The sequence below is a fragment of the Sceloporus occidentalis genome, unplaced genomic scaffold, assembly GCF_023333645.1.
Source record: "Sceloporus occidentalis isolate IW3139 unplaced genomic scaffold, rSceOcc1.0.p SCAF_10, whole genome shotgun sequence".
NCBI classification, from domain to species: domain Eukaryota; kingdom Metazoa; phylum Chordata; class Lepidosauria; order Squamata; family Phrynosomatidae; genus Sceloporus; species Sceloporus occidentalis.
Genome location: NW_028316990.1, coordinates 23,447,518 through 23,467,635, shown reverse-complemented (window position 1 = coordinate 23,467,635; position 20,118 = coordinate 23,447,518). Strand labels below are relative to the sequence as shown.

At 43.9% G+C, this 20,118-nt stretch overlaps 1 protein-coding gene across 2 annotated transcripts in view; it reads left to right on the top strand.

The window, feature by feature from the left end:
* The window catches only part of LOC149306195 (Na(+)/H(+) exchange regulatory cofactor NHE-RF2-like), a 55,526-nt gene that overhangs the window by 6,217 nt on the left and 29,191 nt on the right, over positions 1–20,118 (top strand). For both annotated transcript variants that reach the window (XM_089540505.1, XM_089540504.1), the window contains exon 2: positions 5,076–5,333. In XM_089540505.1, coding sequence (XP_089396631.1) covers positions 5,076–5,333 — 258 coding nt within the window. The remainder of the gene's footprint in view (positions 1–5,075; positions 5,334–20,118) is intronic.

The following is a 20,118-nucleotide window of genomic DNA, read 5'->3' as shown; positions in this document are numbered from 1 at the left end:
TGCAGTGCTCTGGGGAGGCTAAATAACTCCCAGTACTACATATCCCAGAATTCCATAGACATATGTAGTAATGTGAAATATTTAGCCTCCTTTGTCAGAGAGGCCTACAAATACTAGGACCTCTCAGCATTGAGCCATGGCTGTGAAAGCGGTGTCTAACTGCATTATTTCCGCAGTGCAGATGCAGCCTCAAAAGTCAGTGCTTAAATGGTGACTCGACACTTAGGTAAACCCCACTGAGTCAGTAGGTCTACTCTCAACAGGAATAACAATGGGATTTAAGGTCGAGTTTTCTGGGCAGAAAAAGGGGGCATTTTTTAATGCATGCACAAATAGTGTTTTCAACCCAAATCCCGAAGTGCAAATAGTTGTAGAAAGTGGCACACAGTTTTTTTGTATTCTTACGCGCCGTCGAGGGGTGGAGGGATGGTTGATGTTATTTGTTTCTGCATGCAAGGCTGAAATAAGTGAAGATTTCTATATCCCTTCTGGCTGGGGAAAGAAGGAAAACAGGAGAGGGAAGAAATGACTCAGAAGCAAAGGATGGCTCAAGATCTAGGATGAGCCAATAAAACTGATAGGCAGCAGGTTTAAGGTGATTATGAGGCAGGCTTCCCTAATCTTCTGGATGTAATGCAACACCCTTCCCTGCCTTCCTGTCCTTATGCGCCATTCTCTGTCCGCTTCTGACATCTTCACCCATGCCAACCCAAATGCCCTTGGTTTTCCTCTACTACCTTTGCCTACCCCCCAAAATTTCCCACCTTTGTTCCCCAAAACTAGCCTCTCCCAACCTGGCCACCTTTTCTCTAGGTGTTGGGGGACTACAATACCCATCAGCCACAGGTGACCTGGCTAGCAGGATAATGCTGATTAATAATAATAATTATTATTATTATTATTATTATTATTATTACTACTATTATTTGTATCCCACTGTTTCCTCAGAACTGGGACGCAGCAGAGTGGCTCACGATATCAAAGGAATGATTCCATTAAAAACATAGAAGAGTGGTACCTTAAAACAGGAATCAAATTATTACAATATTAAAATCACAGGATTGATTTGACTTATGGTCCCAAATGCCTAGATCATGCAGGTTGGAGATATATATATAAAACAATATTTTCAAGCCGTGGATGCTTGAGTCTGTGGATAAGAAGGCTTTACTTAATTCTGAAGCTTTTGGCGGAGGGTTGTTCCCCTTTTAAGATGGAAAAGGCTTCTAGGCTGACCATAATAAGAACATCCTCTGGGTGAGTAATTTCATTTTTCAATAGCCTTTGGTGGTTAATCCATGCCAGGCTTTATCCCAAACTGGAAATGGAACTATCCAAAGTCCTGAATCTTTGTAATGCATCTTTCAGAGCAACATGAAGATTAGCCAAAACCTGGGACGGATTCATTGTCCCACTGGCCTGGGAGCCACCAGCCCCCCCAGCCCCCCCAGTTGTGGGGTGTAAAGTTGTGTGGCATAAAATAATTGTTTAATTATTTTTAAAATTTTGTATATATATATATATATATATATATATATATATATATATATATATCCTTGTACTGTTTTTCAATTGTATTGCTTTATACTTGTTCGCCGTCTTGAGTCCCTATGTTGGGAGAAAGGCTGGATATAATAAAATAATAATAATAATAATAATAATAATAATAATAATGTTTGTGGGTGTTACTTTGGGGTACTCTGTGCAAATATATAGTATGACCCCAGTATCCATGGGTCCGGAACTGCAGTTTCATGTACCCATATCTGGGAGAGAATGTCTCTCTAGGCATCTGGAAGTCCTCCAGCGCAATTTTGTGGTCAACTTAGGTGACCATAGAGTTGTGCTAGAAAACCTCCAGATATCTAGAGGGACCACGTCTTTAGACATCTGGAGGTCCTCCAGTGCAACTCTATGGTCAACATCCGCCAGAAATATAGGATTCATTATTATCTGTTATGTCTGGGAACATATCCTCTGTGGATATTATATTTAAACCTGACCAAAGAATGACCAAGAGCCAATAAGGTGCAGCATTTTGAGCATTGGACTAGGATACTGGGAGACTAGGGTTTGAATCTCTGCACAGCCATAGAAACCCATTGGTAGCCTTGGGCAAGTCACACTCTCTCAGCCTCAGAAAAAGGCAAAGACAAACCTCTGGCTAAATCTTGGGATGAAAACTGCGAAACAGGGCTGCAATAATGTAACGTCAACTTTGATGTAAGGCTGCAATAATGTAAGGTCAACAACAACAAAACAGTGAACATGCTGGTTGGGGGATACTGGGAGCTGAAGTCACTTAAAAGTAACTTTTCTATGGTCTGTGCAAATGTCTTTAAACCAGACTAGGCATTGGACATGCTGGGGGATTCTGGGAGTTGTAATCCCCCCCCAAATGACTTTTCCAAGGTCTGTGCAAATGTCTTTAAACCAGACTAGATGTGCTGGGAGATTCTGGGAGCTGCCATCCCCCCAAGGCCTGTGTCTTTAACCAGATGAGACAGCAGACATGCTCAGGGATTCTGGGAACTGTAGTCCTGAAAAGAAACATTTGTAAACTGTGTATTTAAATCAAGACTGAAGTATGGCCATGCTTGGTTCTGTGCAAGTGTATGCAAACCGGACTAGTGTCCATGCTAGCTGGGGGATTCTGGAGGTTATAGTGACCCCTTCTTCATTGTAATTCCACACTGGTGGAGTTCTCCAGTAGAGTATGGCCTTCTTATGGGAAATTTGGGCCCAGCTTGACTGCCCTTGATGGAGCTGCAAAGAGCATCTGACAGGGAGCAGGTGGCGTTCCGGTGCTTGAGCTGTCGCTGTTGCAGCAAGAAGCCACGGATGAAGGCACTGCCGGCCATTTGCCTTCGGCCTGAGAAAGAAAGAACAGAGAAACCCCCAGAAGCCTCCAGGCTCATCTGTCAGGCCTGGAAACATATCCATGGTTAGCCGTGCTGGCCAGGCAGCAAAGTTCAATAACATCCAAAACCCACAAATCAGCAATACCTTTATGGTGCATTTTGTGCATTTTCCAAAATGCATACATTGCAAGCTTTGGAAGCTCCACTGGCTTCTTCATCAAGCAAAGGCATTAAGGAACGGCTATTCAGGTATTCACATATCCAAAACCACAAAACAGCAATATGTTTATGGAGCATTTATTTTTATTTTTTTGCATTTTCCAAAATGTACAAAATACACATTGCAATCTTTAGAAAGCTTCTTCCCTGGGCAAAGGCATTCATGAATGGCTATCCAGGCATTTGCTTAGCCAAAAACATGTCATGTCTGTTAAAGTGGTGTCAAACTGCTTTAATTCTGCAGTGGGGATTCATCTTTTAATTCTGCAGCGTGGATACAATCAGGACAGGGTGGGTTTATATATATATATGTGTGTGTGCGTGTGTGTGTATATATATATATGGTGTGTGTTTTAGTTATGTTTTTAACTTTTGCATGCTTTTTTATTTTATACTATTTTAATGAGATGATTTTAATGGCTCTCACGTTTTTATTGTGATGTTTTAATAACGTTTTAGCTTGGGTCCCTTTCTTGGGGGAAAGGCGGCATAGGAATGAAATAAATAAATCTTATTATTATTATTAACCTTTATTTATGAAGCGCTGTAAATTTACACAGCGCTGTACATGCAATCTTTTTAGTTAGACGGTTCCCTGCCCTCGGGCTTACAATCTAAAAAGACATGACACAGAAGGAGAAGGGAGTGGTGGAGGGAAAGGGTAAGAGGTTCCTCTCTAACTCCAAGGCCTGGACCAAGAGCAAACTCACCACCTCCATTGACATGACCAGTGTTTATCATGGTGCCGTGTGGGTCATATTTAGCTCAATCTGGTAGCTATTTATATTTCATGAATATATATGTATTTATGCCTATCTGTGTATGAATTTTACAAAGACCTGTCAATGTAAGAGAAAAGGGAAGGCAGAATTATAAAGCTTTATGTGACATCTATACGCATGATACCAAAACGAAGGACTTCCCGTTCAAATGTTCCCAACAAGAATATTTATTTTTAAAACTTTTCAAAAGGGCTATACTCCACCCTGAAGTCGGACGCTTATCTCTGGGTGGGTATCCATTGAAGAAACAATGATCAGAACAATCCACAATGAAACCATAATTACTAATTACAGCGATTGAATTGATCTTATTTGAAAAGCAGAGAAGAAGATAACATCAGTTTCAATGACGGTTTAAAAAAAACAAAACACCGACACAGGAAAATAAGAAATAAAAATTCAGTGCCAGCTGATCCATGCTGGATATGGGCTGTTCCAGCTAAACTAGTCCTATCTTTCCTTTAGCGCAACATCTGGAATCCAGAGGTGTTGTTGTGGTTGTTGTTGTTTTGTTGTTGTGTGCCTTCAAGTCGTTACCAACCCATCGTGACCCTAAGACAACTCTATTACGAGGTTTTCTTGTCAAGAATTGTTCAAGGCCTGCCCTGTGAGGCTGAGAGAGTGTGACTTGTCCAAAGTCGCTCAGTGGGTTTTCGTGGCCAAGTTGGGAACTGAAACCTTGTCTTCAGAGTCATATTGGCCCAATGCTCAAACCGCTTAGCATTGTTATTTTCTATTTTGGGACTACAGCTTCCAGAATCCAGCATGGCCACTGGATGCAGGGAGGTGCAGTCCCCAAAAGCAGTGTTTTTCCAAACTCTTGCTGCATGTTAAGAAATCGCTTTCCAGGTTCCAGTTAGGAAAAGGATGGCTGGACAAAGGAAGAAACAGGGCAGCAAAGAGAGGGTCAAAGATGTGGGAGGAATTTTGGCCAAGAGCAAAGACCAGGGTTTGAATCCTGGCTCAAAACCACTAGGTACCCTTGGGCAAGTCACACTCTCTCAGCCTTAGAGGATGGCAATGGGAAACCCCCTCGGAAGAAACTTGCCAAGGAAATGCCATGATCTGTTTGCCATAAGTCGGAAACGACTTGAAGGCACACAATAACAACAAAGCTGCTTCCACCTGGTTGGCACCCAGCAGACATTGTTTTTGTGCTTTAGCAACCCACATTCATGGTCTTGGTCTCCTTTCCTCTTCTCTCCTTTCACAGGTGGTGCAGCGCATCAAAGCCATCGAAAGTGAGACGTGTTTACTGGTGGTGGACAAAGAGACGGATGAGTACCTCCGGACCCACCAACTGACCTGCACCGAAGAGATGGTCCGCACCGGCATTGTGGTGGATGGAGAGGTCTCCCCGGTCAAGCCATCCGCCAGTGACAACGGAGAGGTCTGGAAACCCCAAGCGGATCTCAGCAGCAGGAACCTCAAGAGGCACAAGCTCAGCTCGAGTTCAGAAAGCGGGAGGAAGGTAATTCACTTCTTTATTGTACTTATATGCCACCTTTTGCCTGGAGTGGACCCAAGGTGGTTTGTGGAAGGAAAGGCTGAGTTGCCAGGTGAATTCAGAGCATTTGGAAAGGGTCCTACAGCTGGTATTTTGTCCGAGTCTCTTGGGTGTCCTTGTTTCCAGTGGGGATTTGGCATTGCAGATTCACTATTCTCATTTTGAGCTGTGTCCGCATTGCAGCGTTATCCCACCTTGATCCCACATATTCAGCCTTTGTTCTGGAATCTGGGATTTGTACTCTGGGGAGAAAAAACTGGAATTTTCTAGCACACCCTCTTAAACCAAAAGTTCATATAAACAGGGAACTGTCATGAATCCAAAAATCCCAGAATTTCATAGGAAATGGTGGGGCCATAGCAGTTAAAGTGGGATCAAACTGCTATAACGGTGCAGTGTGACTACATCTCTGCTTTTCTATAGGCTTGGCGTTTGGTGGCTCATTTGTCCAGAGTTTGGAACAATTCCATTTTTTTTGGTGGAGGCATGAGCTTAAAAGCTCCCAAAACACTCCAGCCAACAAAAAAGAGTTTTGGCAGTCGTTCAAAAGAAGCAACGATGGAAGGGATAAAATCCTCTGGGATTGTCCACATTTGTTTTTTTGCTTGGGCTGGGTGCTACAAAGTGTCCAGTTTGGTGTGGAGCAAGAAAGTGGCAAGGGTTTCCCACCATGCCAAGAAATCATGTGTTAACCGAATGATGACGGCGAGCACAGAGGATGTGTTGGATGCATGCGCAAAGCCAGGGCTTGGACTGAAGTTGTTCTGAAGCTCAGGTGGAGATTGGGGATGGTGGGAGATAATCCCATAATGTCGGATGAGGGGAGGGTGGGTAAAAGAGCGGTCCTTTGTGGCAAACCAGGTCAGGAGGCCTGGGGTTGTGCCAAGCTCAGGTCCTCCAAACACACACACAAAAAGCCTGAACTCTGAGCTTGGTTAATTCCTGCCGCATGATCTTTCAGAAGGATCGTAAGTGATAGGGCCAAAGAAAGTACGTCTGGGCAACTGTGTGAGTCCAGGGGGCATTTTATTTTTGCCCCCAGAACCCTCTGGAGGGAACCATAGGCTGATACAAATGGCAAAAACATGGGCTACAGAAGTGGCTGAATTCGAAGATATGGCCGTGTTAGTCTGGAAAATCAGTGTGCAAAGGGATCTTGTAGCGCCTTTGACACCAAGGCTGCATCCACACTGCAGAAGTAATCCAGGTTGACACCACTTTAACTGCCATGGCTCTGTCCTTTGGAATCCTGGGATTTTGTAGTTTGTTGTGGCACTAGAGCTCTCAGACAGCGAAGGCTAAATGTCTCAGAAAACTAACATTCCTAGAATCCCATACCATTGAGCCATTGCAGATAAAGTGGTGCCAAAGTGGATTGTTTCTGCAGTGAGGATGCAGTCTGACTGAAAGAAAGAAGCTGGTAGCATAAGCTTTTGTAGACTTGAGCTCACTTCCTCAGATGTGCAATGTCGCTTTGCGTATAGAAGTGGTTGTGAATCTTGTTTGGAAAAATTGGCATTTTTTGAGGTCTCTGGTGAATTGCCTTTTCTGGAGGCATCCAGAAGCATAAATTCTCTCTCTTTTTCATGCACACATTTAAGAAAAAATATTTTTGGCTGGAAAAAGGGGTGTTTTAGGGAGTTTGGAGACAAGAGAAGGTAGGCAAAGTCTCAAGAGTCTGAGTCCCTTATTATGGAAATAAAGCCCATGAAACCAGTTTTTGGCATTCTGTTTGTTTCCAAAAGCCTTCAGGGGCCTAATTGATTTCATCCAATTTGCACAATTGCTATGGTCAGGATTACTTTAAATGGTTTTAACTGGTTTGAAATTGTGCCTATTTGAATGATGAATTGTGTAATACCTATTTAATCTTCCAAAATGGTTCTTATTTATTATTATAAATTGATATTATGGAGCACCAACAAGAAATCCTTGGATAGAGGGAAGGATGTATATGTGTGTGTGTGTACACACATAAACAAACCTTCCTCAGTTAATTGGTTTTTAAAAAGGGAGACAACGATGCACTTCAAAACATTCCGGTTAACAACCCTAAGTATTTTAAACACAACCTTTTGTATCTGGTAAGCATTTCCCAGGCTGGAAAAGCAGATAAAAATCCAGGCCGTGAGAACGTCAACGCGTTCTGTCGATTCTTTTACAAATTTGTGTCCGCCGTTCTTTGGCCTCTTCTTGGTCCAGGTTGGGTTTGAAAATGCACACACAAACTTAACGCTCTGCAGGAAAATGTCACTAGCCAGCAGGACATTTTTAGGAAACTCCAATGACAGCCGCTGGAGAAAGGAGTGCCTTTGAGGGCGAGAAGGGGGTGGGAAAGAGGGAAAGGCCTGCCGTCGTGGCTTGATAAGTCTGCAGTTCTGGCACAGATAACCCTGTTGCAAGCTTTGCTGGAGGGAGAAGGGCTGGAATGGGGATTGTGACCCATCACACATTGCAAACGAAACCAGAGAAATGACATTTCCTGAAATCCTGCCTTGGGAAGGAACAGGGCCTGAGAAGGCAGAGCACACACAGCTGGCTTGCTTTGTTGTTGTTGTTATTTGCCTCCAAGTCGACATCAGGTTACGGTGACCCAGTGTAAGCGAGATCTCCAAGACTGCGCTGCTCAGCTCTTGCGAACATGGAAGTCATGGCTTCTTTCATGGAAACAATCAATAGTGCGGTTTCCCTCTTTTCCTACTATTGCCATTGTTGTGTGCCTTCAAGTTGTTTTTGACTTATGGCAACCCTAAGTAAAACTATCACATGGTTTTCTTCTCCAGATTTGTTCAGAGGGGGTTTACCTTTGCCTTCCTCTGAGGCTGAGAGAGTGTGACTTGCCCAAGGTCATCCAGTGGGTTTCTATGGCCAAGCAGGAATTTGAACCCTGGTCTCCAGAGTCATAGCCCAAAATTCAAACCGCTTTTCCTACTGCCTTCCACTTTCCCCAGAATTATTGTCTTTTCCAGTGAGTTATAGGCCCAAAGTTCAATAGCCTCAGTTTGATCCTTTTTGTTTCTAGTTTTGCTCAGGATTGATTTGCTCTTGGAATGGAGGGAGGGAATAAATCATCTGTCTTGTAGATATTGAGATGCTAAATGGCCCCATGCGCCTGAGTTGGTCCAAGGCAGCTTCACATTATCCTTGAAGAGGATTCTTAGTTGGGGGTCATTCAGACATTGTTGTTTTTTAGTGCGAATAATCTTACTCAGGTTTGTTATTCACTCTGTGGAACCACATTTCTGCACATTTCTGCAAGTTCTGTTGCTCACATGTGCCAGCACTTGAATAAAGATGGCGTCGACAATGCAAAGTATTTGAAACATGTTCAAGGCATGCAGAGTTTCATCCTGGGTCTCTCCGCATTGGTTGTTCACATTGCCGACAATGCAAATTTTTTTTTAAACCTAGGAGGAAAACTGATATCGATTATCATGGATGAAGTGTTGTTGGTTTTTGGCAGCCCTCCTGCTCCCCAAAGTTAACTGGATGCATTTGAAATGCATTCGAACAATGGAGATTCAACCAGATTCATCTTGGATGGTCTTAATTGGGCCTTGGACAACTGAAGGTGCATCTACACTGTAGGAATAATGCAGTTTGGCTCTTGTTTGAGAAACCTCACCGTAAACATGAGGTCTAGCAACATGTTTTGTAAAAAGCATTTGGGTTTTGCCTCCAGAGCGTTTGCTTCCAGAGCGCTGACTCTTGCCAATGGAAAAGTCGCATCTCTAAATCTTGCAAAAACGCCTAACGTCTCAGCAGCACCCACCCTTTCTGCTGGGAATCCGAAGCTCCTTTGGTCCAGAAACCCAAAGGCACCGGTGTCCCTAGGAACAAAAGCCCAGGACCTGGCCCATCCTGATCCTAATCTTGCTCCTACCGCCTTTTCCTTTCCACTTGCTTTGTGTTCCACTAAAAATACCTCCGGAGAGGAAATTTCTGCTGCAGGGTGGAGACCTTCCTTCTCAGGAGAGGCTTCCTGCCTACACCCCAAATCGAAAACAACCAGGCAGCCGACGTTCCCAAGACAGACGCCAGTCCCAGGGAAGTTTGGGGAGAGCAAGAGAGAAAGACATCATGGCAAAACCCTATGATAGGTTCACCTTAGGGTTGCCATACGTTGGAAACAGTGTGAAGACACACGACAACAGATGCACCCTTGGCTGTGTTTTTTTGGCGTGAAAGATCATGTCTCATTGCAATGCATCTGCACTTGTGCCACATTTAAGCTCTGTTCATCAGGGTCTTCTGGTGTCAGAGAAAACTAGTGATGGCAAAAGATTGGCTGTGCTAAATATTCTTTCCCTTTTTTCCCCCTTGTCAAGATAACAAGAGATTTCTTTCTTTCAATATCTAGCTTCTTTGATTTGGGGAATCAATTGATAAGCCCAAGATGTCCAAACTCTTTTACTGACTCACAAGAGTATTACATGGTTTTTAAGCCAATGATGGATATGTGGCGGGGACCGGTCCGGGGTCTGGTTCGTGCATTATTTTGGGTACAGACTTCTTTGTGGTGGCTTTCTTCCAGCCGATTCCCTTCCCTAATCGTTGACATCTGACTGCTAAGCGTCTGCCTGTGACCAACACAGAGCCGCATTCAGGCGAAGGGGAGCTTTAAGGGCTAGATTTAAAATTCTCCGCTTTTAACCCCATTAACCCGGTTGGGAAACATGGGAATTACCAGGTCATTTGCGAACGCTGAGCTTCTGGTAAAGGAGGTCTTAGGAAAGCAAAGCCCCCAGGAGACCAGGGATCCCGTCCAAAGTGGGCAAAGAGGTTTAGAAGTTGGAAGGTCAGCGACGGATTGAGCCGCGAGTCAGTCGTGATTTGGTGCGGTGGTGCATGTGTGCGAAGGAGAGCAGAAGACCTCTGGACTCGGAACAAAGTGTGCAGGAGTGGAGTTAGCCTTGCATGGTGCATCTACACTAGAAATAACAACAACTTTCTTTCTTTCTTTCTTTCTTTCTTTCTTTCTTTCTATACCTAGCTACAAATCCCAGGATTCTGTAGCCATGGCAAAGAAAATGGGGTCAAACTGCATTATTTCTACTGCGCAGAAGCATCCAAGGAGTCAGTGCTCTTTCAAAAACACACCATTTCAACTCATTCTTATTTATTTTAATCATTGAATGGAACTGAATTTGCACCGCACCTCTTTGCCAATATGGGACCAGGCAGGGATGGTACAAAAATTAAACCAACCGTCATATAAAAACTATTACCTCAAAGGATTTTTTCCCAAAAGGCTAATGTAAAATAATAATAATAGTAAAAATATGCCAGGTCCAGGTGGAGAGTTTTGTACAGACTCCTGCCTGTAATTCAGAATAACCTAGGAGGATGCTAATGCTGGTTTAAAAGCTATAAAGAATGTAATGATAGAGTCTGATTGAAAGCATCTCTGGAAGCCAAGACTTTGGCATAACAAAGGCCTGCAATACGTTAAAGGACAAGCGGCTGAAGCCGATAAGCACATCGCTGGAAGCATTGCTGGCAAAACCAGTCAAAGGATTGGGAGATTTTGGGGGCCTTTGTGACTATTCTTGGACAGAGCACAAATGCAAATATATGCACACTTCTTTATTTCTTTAATTTATATACAATGGTCCTATGGTATCCACTGGGGTTTGGTTCCAGAATCCCCTTGGATACTAAAATCCGTAGCTGCTCCAGTCTCATTAGATTCAATGAGGTAGTAACATGATGTTGCTGTTTGTTGTTGCATGCCTCGTTTCCAACGTATGGCAACCCTAAAGCAAACCTATCACAGGGTTTTCTTAGCAAGAATTCTTCCTCTGAGGCTGAGAGAGTATGACTTGCCCAAGGTCACTCAGTGGGTTTTCATGGCTGAGCCGGGACTCGAACCCTGGTCTCCCAGAGTCCTAGTCCAATGCTCAAACCACTTGCACAACACTGTCCCTTATATAAAATGGCAAAATCAAAATTTGCTTTTTGGAATTTATATTTTTCATCAATATTTTCAAGCCGTGGATAGTTGAATGGCTTGGTGTTGGTGTTTGTGGAAACTTTTAAAAGGAGGGTTTATAAGCATGCCTTTTGAAAATGGACGTTTGAAGCGATACTGCCAAAGGATGAAATAAAATGGTCCAGGATGCTTCGTATGGCTCCAAATGGCGCTGGCAATTCGTTGACTCTTGGGTTACTTTCAGTCTGAATTTTAGCCAAACATTCAAAGAAAAAATAATCTTTCTCCTCAACCCAGACTTAATTCTGAGGTTGTGAATTAGGTCAAAAGCAGAGTGGGAGAAAGACCTTTGTTGCAAAACCATGTGTATGTGATGAGATTGCATGTTGTGGCTCATTGCACATGGATGAGGCTCTGTGCGTACTTTCACAACTTGCATTGCACATGAATGCACATACGTTGTCGTGCACCTGGCACATGGGGCACATTGCAGTTCCCTCATAAGCTGGAATTGCACAATTGCTGCATAACTTCATGAACATAGTTAAATTCTGTCTCTTATGCTTTGGCCATAGGCCAAGTTAGAGAGAGAGACAGAGAACATTTTTCAAGTTGTGGGTGTGGGAAAGCATAGAAAGCCAGGCTCAAAAGTGAGGCTTTTGCCACTGATTTAACCAAGGAGTCATGTCAAAGCTTGGCTTGTGACCCACATGGCTAAAAACCCCCCTGTGTGGTCTGATGTTAGCTTTGACTGCCTCTCGGTGGAAATACATGCGCTTCTTGTACACATGTGGTGTGCGTTACTGTACAGAATTTCCTCTTTGTGTGTAAAATGAGGGCCAGTTGTTTCAGGAAGAAGTGGCATCCAACTTTTCATAGGCAACAGATGCACCTCATATGTGGGCAAGCTGTCTGTGACTCAGGGAAAAGAATATACCCTTTTGCAAAAAAGAAAACCAGAACTTGTTCCAGATTGCAGCCAGGGCTTGGATGGCATGGACCAACCCTGAGTTTGCAAATGCGAAGGGCCAAGAGCATCTCTGCTTTGCAAAAGCGTCCTGCAACCAACTTCTTGTGCTCCTGGGAGCTGAAAGGAAGGTTACAAAGATGGAAAACTCTGTACTTTTTCAATTGTGTGCATGTATCTGTGGTGGATCTGGGTTAACATTTTGGCCACAGAGTGGGCAAAATGAGGGCACTATCACTCCAAGAAGAGTTGCAACTCTCCCATGAAATAATAATAATGATAATAATAATATTTATTTTTTAAAAGATATTAATTTTTTTAACATAGATTGTTTTAATACATATGTGTCTTGTTTGTGCTTTTAAATATGTTGTAACTGAAGTTGTGTTTTAATATTTGCTGGTCTGTTGTTGTTCCCCGCCTCGATCCAGGGGAAAAGGCGAGTAAGAAATAATGATAATAATAATAATAATGATAATGATAATATATCCTGTTTCCCCCCAACAATTGGGACACAAAGCAGCTTACAAATTATCCTTACATTACCAAATTTCTAGCATTGCAGAGACTGTGGCTGCATCTGAACTGCAGAATTAAATGCAGCTTGACTTTAACAGCCACGGCTCAGTGCTATGGAAACCTGGGATTTGTAGTTTGGTGAGACTCCTTCAGAAGCTGAGAGTGTGTGACCTATCCAAGGAGGTTTCCATGACTGTGTAGAAATTCAAACCCTGGTTTCCAGAGTTGTAGTCCAACCACTACGTCACGCTGGCTCCCACTTTACCATTATTGACGGTTTATTCCGGCGTTAAGATTGCAAGGATTTCCTTTTGCAACAAGCTAGCATGCAACTATCCCTAAGAAATTGTCACCAGGAAAAGGTGCTTCCACTAAAGTAGAGCATCTTGCATGTTATTAGCCAGCAAAAGTTTTTAAGAGAGACCAAAACGTGGCCGTTCCCACCCAGTTTTATCAAAACGCTGCAGCTTGCTTGGAGAATGGTGTAGCTGAATCCCTGATAAAAACACAAATGGCACCACAGCTCCCATGTGCCTTCACCAGCACCAGTCGCTTGAAGCCGTGTGCAATCCTGCATTTGGCATCCCTGTCCTCCATTCTGCTCTTTGCAAATCCAAGAGCATATGCAGGGTCTACTTTTGCCTTTTGGGCAAAGAAAGCTAAAGACCTTGTAAAACTACAAACCGCAGGATTCCATAGAATGGAGCCACAGCACTTAAATTGGTATCAAACTGCATTATTTCTGCAATGTAGATGCACCCTCTGCCTCTTTCTAGGGGTCATTCTTGTATTGACCTGTCCACAGGTACAAATTACCCCCCAATTGCTCAGGTCAGATAAAGCCAGAGAGAACAGAGCTCTCGCTTGTAGGTGAAGGACAAGTTTCCCGTTGTCTCGGTTTTCAGCTTAGCAGCCAGAGATAAGTGCAATCTCGCTGTTTGCCAGCGGGAAAAGTGTTGCAAGGAAATCCAGTCTGTCTTGATCCAAGACAAATGCAAAAGACACCCAAGAACCTGTTTTCTTTCCATAAGGAAGCCATTATGGTCTGCAGTTTCTCCTCTTGGCAAAAGTTCCACGTTGCAAAAGGTGTGAGCAGGAACACAAAGAGCTTTATTTCTATGTGTGTGTAGGTCTCTTTCACACTACACAATTAAAGCACTCCGATCCCACATTAACCCATGCAGCCTGCCCCAATAGCATCCCGGGATGTGTAGTTTTGTATTTGGTTGTTGTTGTTCTTGTTGTTATGTGCCTTCAAGTCGTTTCCAACTTATGGTGACCCTAAGATGCACTATCATATTTTTAAAATTTATTTAACAAATTTATTAGATTAAAAGCACAAAACACATATATTACACAGTGTACATTACACATTGCATATAGACACAACTCGGGAATTTCCACAGTATCCCTGACATTAAGGCCCTTTGCTCCTGACTAAATGTTATACTTGGTCATTTTGTCTTTTATGTTTTATACACTACAAGATTCCTTCCACTCTAATACCATTATAAACCTTAAACCGTAATGCTTGCTTTGCTACTGCCATCTCTTTTTGCAAAATTTGGATATGGAAACCATATTTCCTCTATTTTTTCTATATCCAAGGTTTGTTCAGAGGAGGTTTGCCATTGCCATCCCCTGAGGCTGAGAGAGTGTGACTTGGCCAACGTCACCCAATGGGTTTATGTGGACAAGCCAGGATTTGAACCCTGGTCTCCAGAGTCATGGTCCAACGCTCAACGTTTGCCATGCTGGCTCCAAAACTGAATCATCCCAGCTTTATCCAGTCCAGTTGGAGTCGATTGCTATTCCAAGATGCATAATGTCTGGGAAGGTGGACTTGAGCATTCAGGACCCTGTTTAGGCTTTTGGCGAAGAGAGGAGGGTGGGAGAGAGAAGCCGATGTCCAGAAAACCTTATCAGCCTGGAACAGAGTTCCTCTTCATGGTTTTATCTCGGAGCACAAATCGTACGCCAAGTTCTGAAGCCGTCGCTCCAGCGGCCGGCCAACATTCCCTGCATTGCTCCATCGGCCTTATCTCCGGAGCAAGAAGAACCTTGCAAAGAGGGTACAAAGTATTTTGGAAGACCCAGAGCGCACAAAGAGGAGGAAGGCTGGCCATGCAGAAGGCATTTGATCCAGATGCTGCAGAGAGCCTCTCGAAAAGGTCCCAGGTCAAAAGCACCTCCAAACAGGTGATCCTCCAAAGCAGTGGCTCCCAGGCTTTGCTCCTCCAGATGTTTTGGACTTCAGCTCCCAGAGGTCCTGCCTTAGGGTCAGGGCAACTCATGCTCTCAGCCTCAGGCACACAACAACAACAGATTTGGCTTCAGGTTGTGCACAACGGAACAGGACTAGCTGTGCTTTTCCTCTATTCTTGGACAGAGCTTGGAGAAGTTACCTTTCTTGGCTCCAGTTCCCAGCCAATATGGTCAAAAAGTTTGGGGACGGGAATCTCATAACCATCTCCTCTGTTCTTCAGGCTTTGGTTTGCTTCTGATTTTTTATTTTGAAGAGGTTTTGGCTTTTGGCTGAACCCAAAAGATATGGAAAAAGTGAGCAAGAGCTGTATCCTGTAATTTAGGAGTTTATCACACGGGAGGTAAAGTGCCCAAGTCCCGTGAATAAAAGGGGATTAAATCCAAGAATATCCCCGCAAAAGTGGGATTGTTTTTGGACGACGTTCCCCCGACATCGCCATTATCCCAGACTTAATTCATGATCAAAGTGTCCAAAACATGCCTCTTTTTATTTTCAGGATTTTCCCGAAAGTAAAAAGTGGCCAAAAGTGAAGAAAATGCATACTTTAATTCACAAGTTAAATCTGGGATAATGGTGACATTGTTGTCTGAAAACAATCCTGTTTTTGCGGGATATTCCCAGCTTTAACCCCCATTTATCCAGAAGATTTGGGCACTTCCCTCTCGCATGATAAATTCCAAAGCTTTGCAAAAGAAGGTAACCCTTGGTATACGGAAGATCTTAGACAAATGAAGCGGGTTGGACAACAACTAGAGCGCCATTGGCAGAGATCTCAACTCATATCCGACAAGACACTTCATGGGACCTTTCTTAGGTCCTATCAAGTGGCGATAGATGCAGTTAAGAAATCTTTCAATTCTGCATCTATTGCGTATGCAAAATCTCATCCAGCTGAGCTGTTCAGGGTAGTGAGGAACTTAACCCAACTACCTCCTACCCACAACCCTTTATTAGATTCTTCTGAAACCTGCTGTGATGCTTTTAATGATTATTTCGCAGATAAAAATCTCTCAGATAAGAGCTGATTTGGATGCCAATTTGAGGACAGAGACAACTAGAGAGGCATCCAGTGCCTCCGCCATTACTGTTAAACTGGATCAATTTGAGTCGGGAAGTACTGAGGATGTGGACAAGCTTCTTAGTAGTTTGAAAAAGACGACTTGCCCTCTCGACCCTTGCCCAACCTGGCTGGCTATCCAGGGGGGAGAAAAAATCATGGTGATGCTGAAAAACATAATTAATGCATCCCTCAGGGAAGTCTCCCTGCCTCCCTGCCTCAAGGAGGCAGTAGTTAGACCACTTTTAAAAAAGCCTTCCCTGGACCCCCTGGATAGAAATAACTATAGACCAGTCTCATTACTACCATTCCTGAGCAAGGTGATCGAGAGAGCGGTCGCCAATCAACTACAAGCAGTCTTGGAGGAAATTGATTTTCTGGATACATTTCAAACCGGATTCAGGACGGGATACGGAGTGGAGACAGCCATGGTCGCCTTAGTCGATGATCTCCGTCTGGGCATCAACAGGGGAAGTGTGACCCTGTTGGTGCTCTTGGAACTCTCAGAGGCCTTTGATACCATCGACCATGGTATCCTTCTGGAGTGACTGAGAGAGTTGGGTTTTGGAGGCACTGCGTTGCAGTGGTTCTGGTCCTACCTCTCAGGCAGGTTCCAGATGGTGTCGCTTGGGGACAGTTGTTAGGCCAAGAGGGAGCTCAAATCGGGTGTCCCAAAAGGAGCGATTCTGTCCCCAATGCTATTTAACATTTACATGAAGCCACTGGGTGAGATCATCCGGAGACATGGAGCGGGGTGTTATCAGTACACTGATGACACCCAAATATACTTCTCTATTTCTCAGACTGAAGCAGTGACTAAGGATGGCATCTCTCCTCTGAATGTCTTGGGGCAGTAATGGACTGGATGAGGGAAAACCGACTCAAGCTGAATCCAGGTAAGATGGAGGTACTTGTTATAGGAACCCTGAATCCAGGAATGGAGTTGTGTCAGCCAGTTCTGGATGGGGTCACACTTCCCCTGAAGGATTCGGTCTGCAGTTTGGGGGATGTTCCTTGACTCATCGCTCCAACTGACAGCTCAGGTGGATGCGACAGTCAGGAGCGCCTGCTATCAGCTTCGTCTGATACGCCAACTGCGCCCCTTCCTGGAGCCGAGGGACCTGGAAACAGTAGTAGATGCACTGGTCACCTCTCGATTGGACTTCTGCAATGCGCTCTACATGGGGCTACCCTTGTGCCAAGTTCGGAAACTTCAATTGGTACAAAATATGGCAGCCAGATTGATCACGGGGACTTCTAGGAATGACCATATAACACCGGTCTTGAAGTCCCTGCACTGGCTGCCTATTAGTTTCCGGGCAAAGTACAAGGTGTTGGTGATTACCTTTAAAGCCCTACATGGCTTGGGTCCAGAGTACTTGAGGGAACGCCTTCTTCCCTATTCTCTGTCCTGCACACTAAGGTCCTTGGGAAGAAATCTACTACAGCCAAAAAGATCTAGGCTAACATCAGTCTCCCAGAGGGCCTTTTCTATTATTGCTCCAAAACTATGGAACGACCGGCCGGAGGAGATCCGTCACATTCCCACTCTGACAGCCTTTAACAAAGCACTCAAGACGGATCTCTTCCGGCAGGCCTTTCCAACCTTGTTACCCTCCCCAGATATTTGTCCCCTCATCTGCCTATTCTTCACCGCCTAACTTTCTGCCTATTTTTTTTGTTTAATGTCTTTAATGTCTTTAATGTTACTGGGAATGGGGGGGTGGGTAGGTCTAGGGTTTGATTTTTTTTATAACTCTATTGTAATTTGATGTATTTTACTATTGTAACCTGCCCAGATTCTTCGTGATTGGGCGGGCTACAAATAAATCTTTATTATTATTATTATTATTATTATTATTATTAGGTAGTAGTAAAAAAAAAGGAAGCGTCAAAATATATAAGCCGCGTTTAAACATACACATAAACAGGACATTTTATATTTGAATGAGAACCGAGAGATTCTTCTTAACGATTATGGGAAAAATAAGACAAAATGGTTTTATAAACTGGGAAATATAGAAGGGACTTAAGGATGGAGGAACGTGGGAAGTGTTGCACAAATTTGCTGTTATTATTATTTGAAGTATTATAACTATAGAAATGACTTAAATAAGCTTGCAATTTTGTATTATATTAATAAAAAGAAGAAGAACTATAGCCTAGAAGTGTGTAGGGTCTTTACCTGGTGACTTAATTAAAAGTCTTGTTTAAAAAATAAAGAAGTATTGTTTTTTTGTGGGTTTTGGGGCTCTGTGGCCATGTTCTAGAAGAGTTTATTCCTGATGTTTCGCCAGCTTCTGTGGCTGGCATCTTCAGAGAAACGAAGAAGTGGTTTTGGCTTTTCTGTGCTTCTTTCAGCATTCTGTTGGGTCAGTCTTTCTTCCCTGCAGAACCAGGACAAGCAACTGCAACCTTACAGATATTTTTGGAATGCAATCCCCATCATCCCTCACCGGAGGCTCTCTGTCCTGATGGAACGTGTAGGCCAAAAGTATTTGGGAAGCCAGAGCAATGGCCCATCACATGCCGTAGAGGGAAAAGCTGTTTCGGGGAGAGCATTGTGGAGGGGAGAAATGGGTTAAGGCTTCTCGTCTCCCTTGTGCTCACCCACTCCAACCTCCCACAACTGCTTTTCCTACACAATAACATAAAAGCAGTGCATTGTTGCCTTGCGGCTGCTCCCTTCATACCATTGAAGTCCTTGATCTTAGCAGGGGTTGTGGTTTTTCTGCACCAGGCGCTGCAGTTTGGCATCCAAGTCCATCCTCTTTCCCTCCCCGCATGTTTGGCAAAGCGTCGCAGTGCGTACAAAATTAATTCTTTTCCATCATATTAGAGAGGATGCCGCGTCGGTGGGTCAGAGCATGAGCTGTGAGCCAGGGAGTCTGCAGTTCAGGCTTCCACCTGAACCACTGCAAGCCCTGCTCCTTTTCTCAGACTCCATTTGTAAAATGATCCTGGCCTGCCTTACAAGATGTTGCTGGCAGAGCATTAAAAATCCCTATTCCAAATGCAGAAAGATTGCCCTGAAGCATTCCTTATAACAGCTGGACTGGGTATAGGTACAGCCCATTGCAAACCCTATCCAGAGGTATAATTTCTAAAGTAAAACTGAGCAAGTTGCTGTCTAAGACTGTTTTAATTGGAACATATCCAACACAGAAAGTCTCCTTCCATTTATAGAATCATAGAATCATAGAATAATAGAGTTGGAAGAGACTGCAAGGGTCATCCAGTCTAACCCCCTGCCATGTAGGAAATCCAAATCAAAGCATCCCCGACAGATGGCCATCCAGCCTCTGTTTATGTTCCTCACTGAGATGTTTGTTGTGTGAATGCATGTGCTTCCAAGTCGCCTGTTGCCTTATGGTGGCCCTATGGATTTTGTAGAGTATGCATGTGCTTCCAAGTCGCCTGTTGACTTATGGCAGCCCTATGGATTTTGTAGAGTATGCATGTGCTTTCAAGTCGCCTGCTGACTTATGGCGGCCCTATGGATTTTGTAGAGTATGCATGTGCTTTCAAGTCGCCTGCTGACTTATGGCGGCCCTATGGATTTTGTAGAGTATGCATGTGCTTTCAAGTCGCCTGTTGCCTTATGGTGGCCCTATGGATTTTGTAGAGTATGCATGTGCTTCCAAGTCGCCTGCTGACTTATGGCAGCCCTATGGATTTTGTAGAGTATGCATGTGCTTTCAAGTCGCCTGCTGACTTATGGCGGCCCTATGGATTTTGTAGAGTATGCATGTGCTTTCAAGTCGCCTGCTGACTTATGGCGGCCCTATGGATTTTGTAGAGTATGCATGTGCTTTCAAGTCGCCTGCTGACGTATGGCGGCCCTATGGATTTTGTAGAGTATGCATGTGCTTTCAAGTCGCCTGCTGACTTATGGCGGCCCTATGGATTTTGTAGAGTATGCATGTGCTTTCAAGTCGCCTGTTGCCTTATGGTGGTCCTATGGATTTTGTAGAGTATGCATGTGCTTTCAAGTCGCCTGCTGACTTA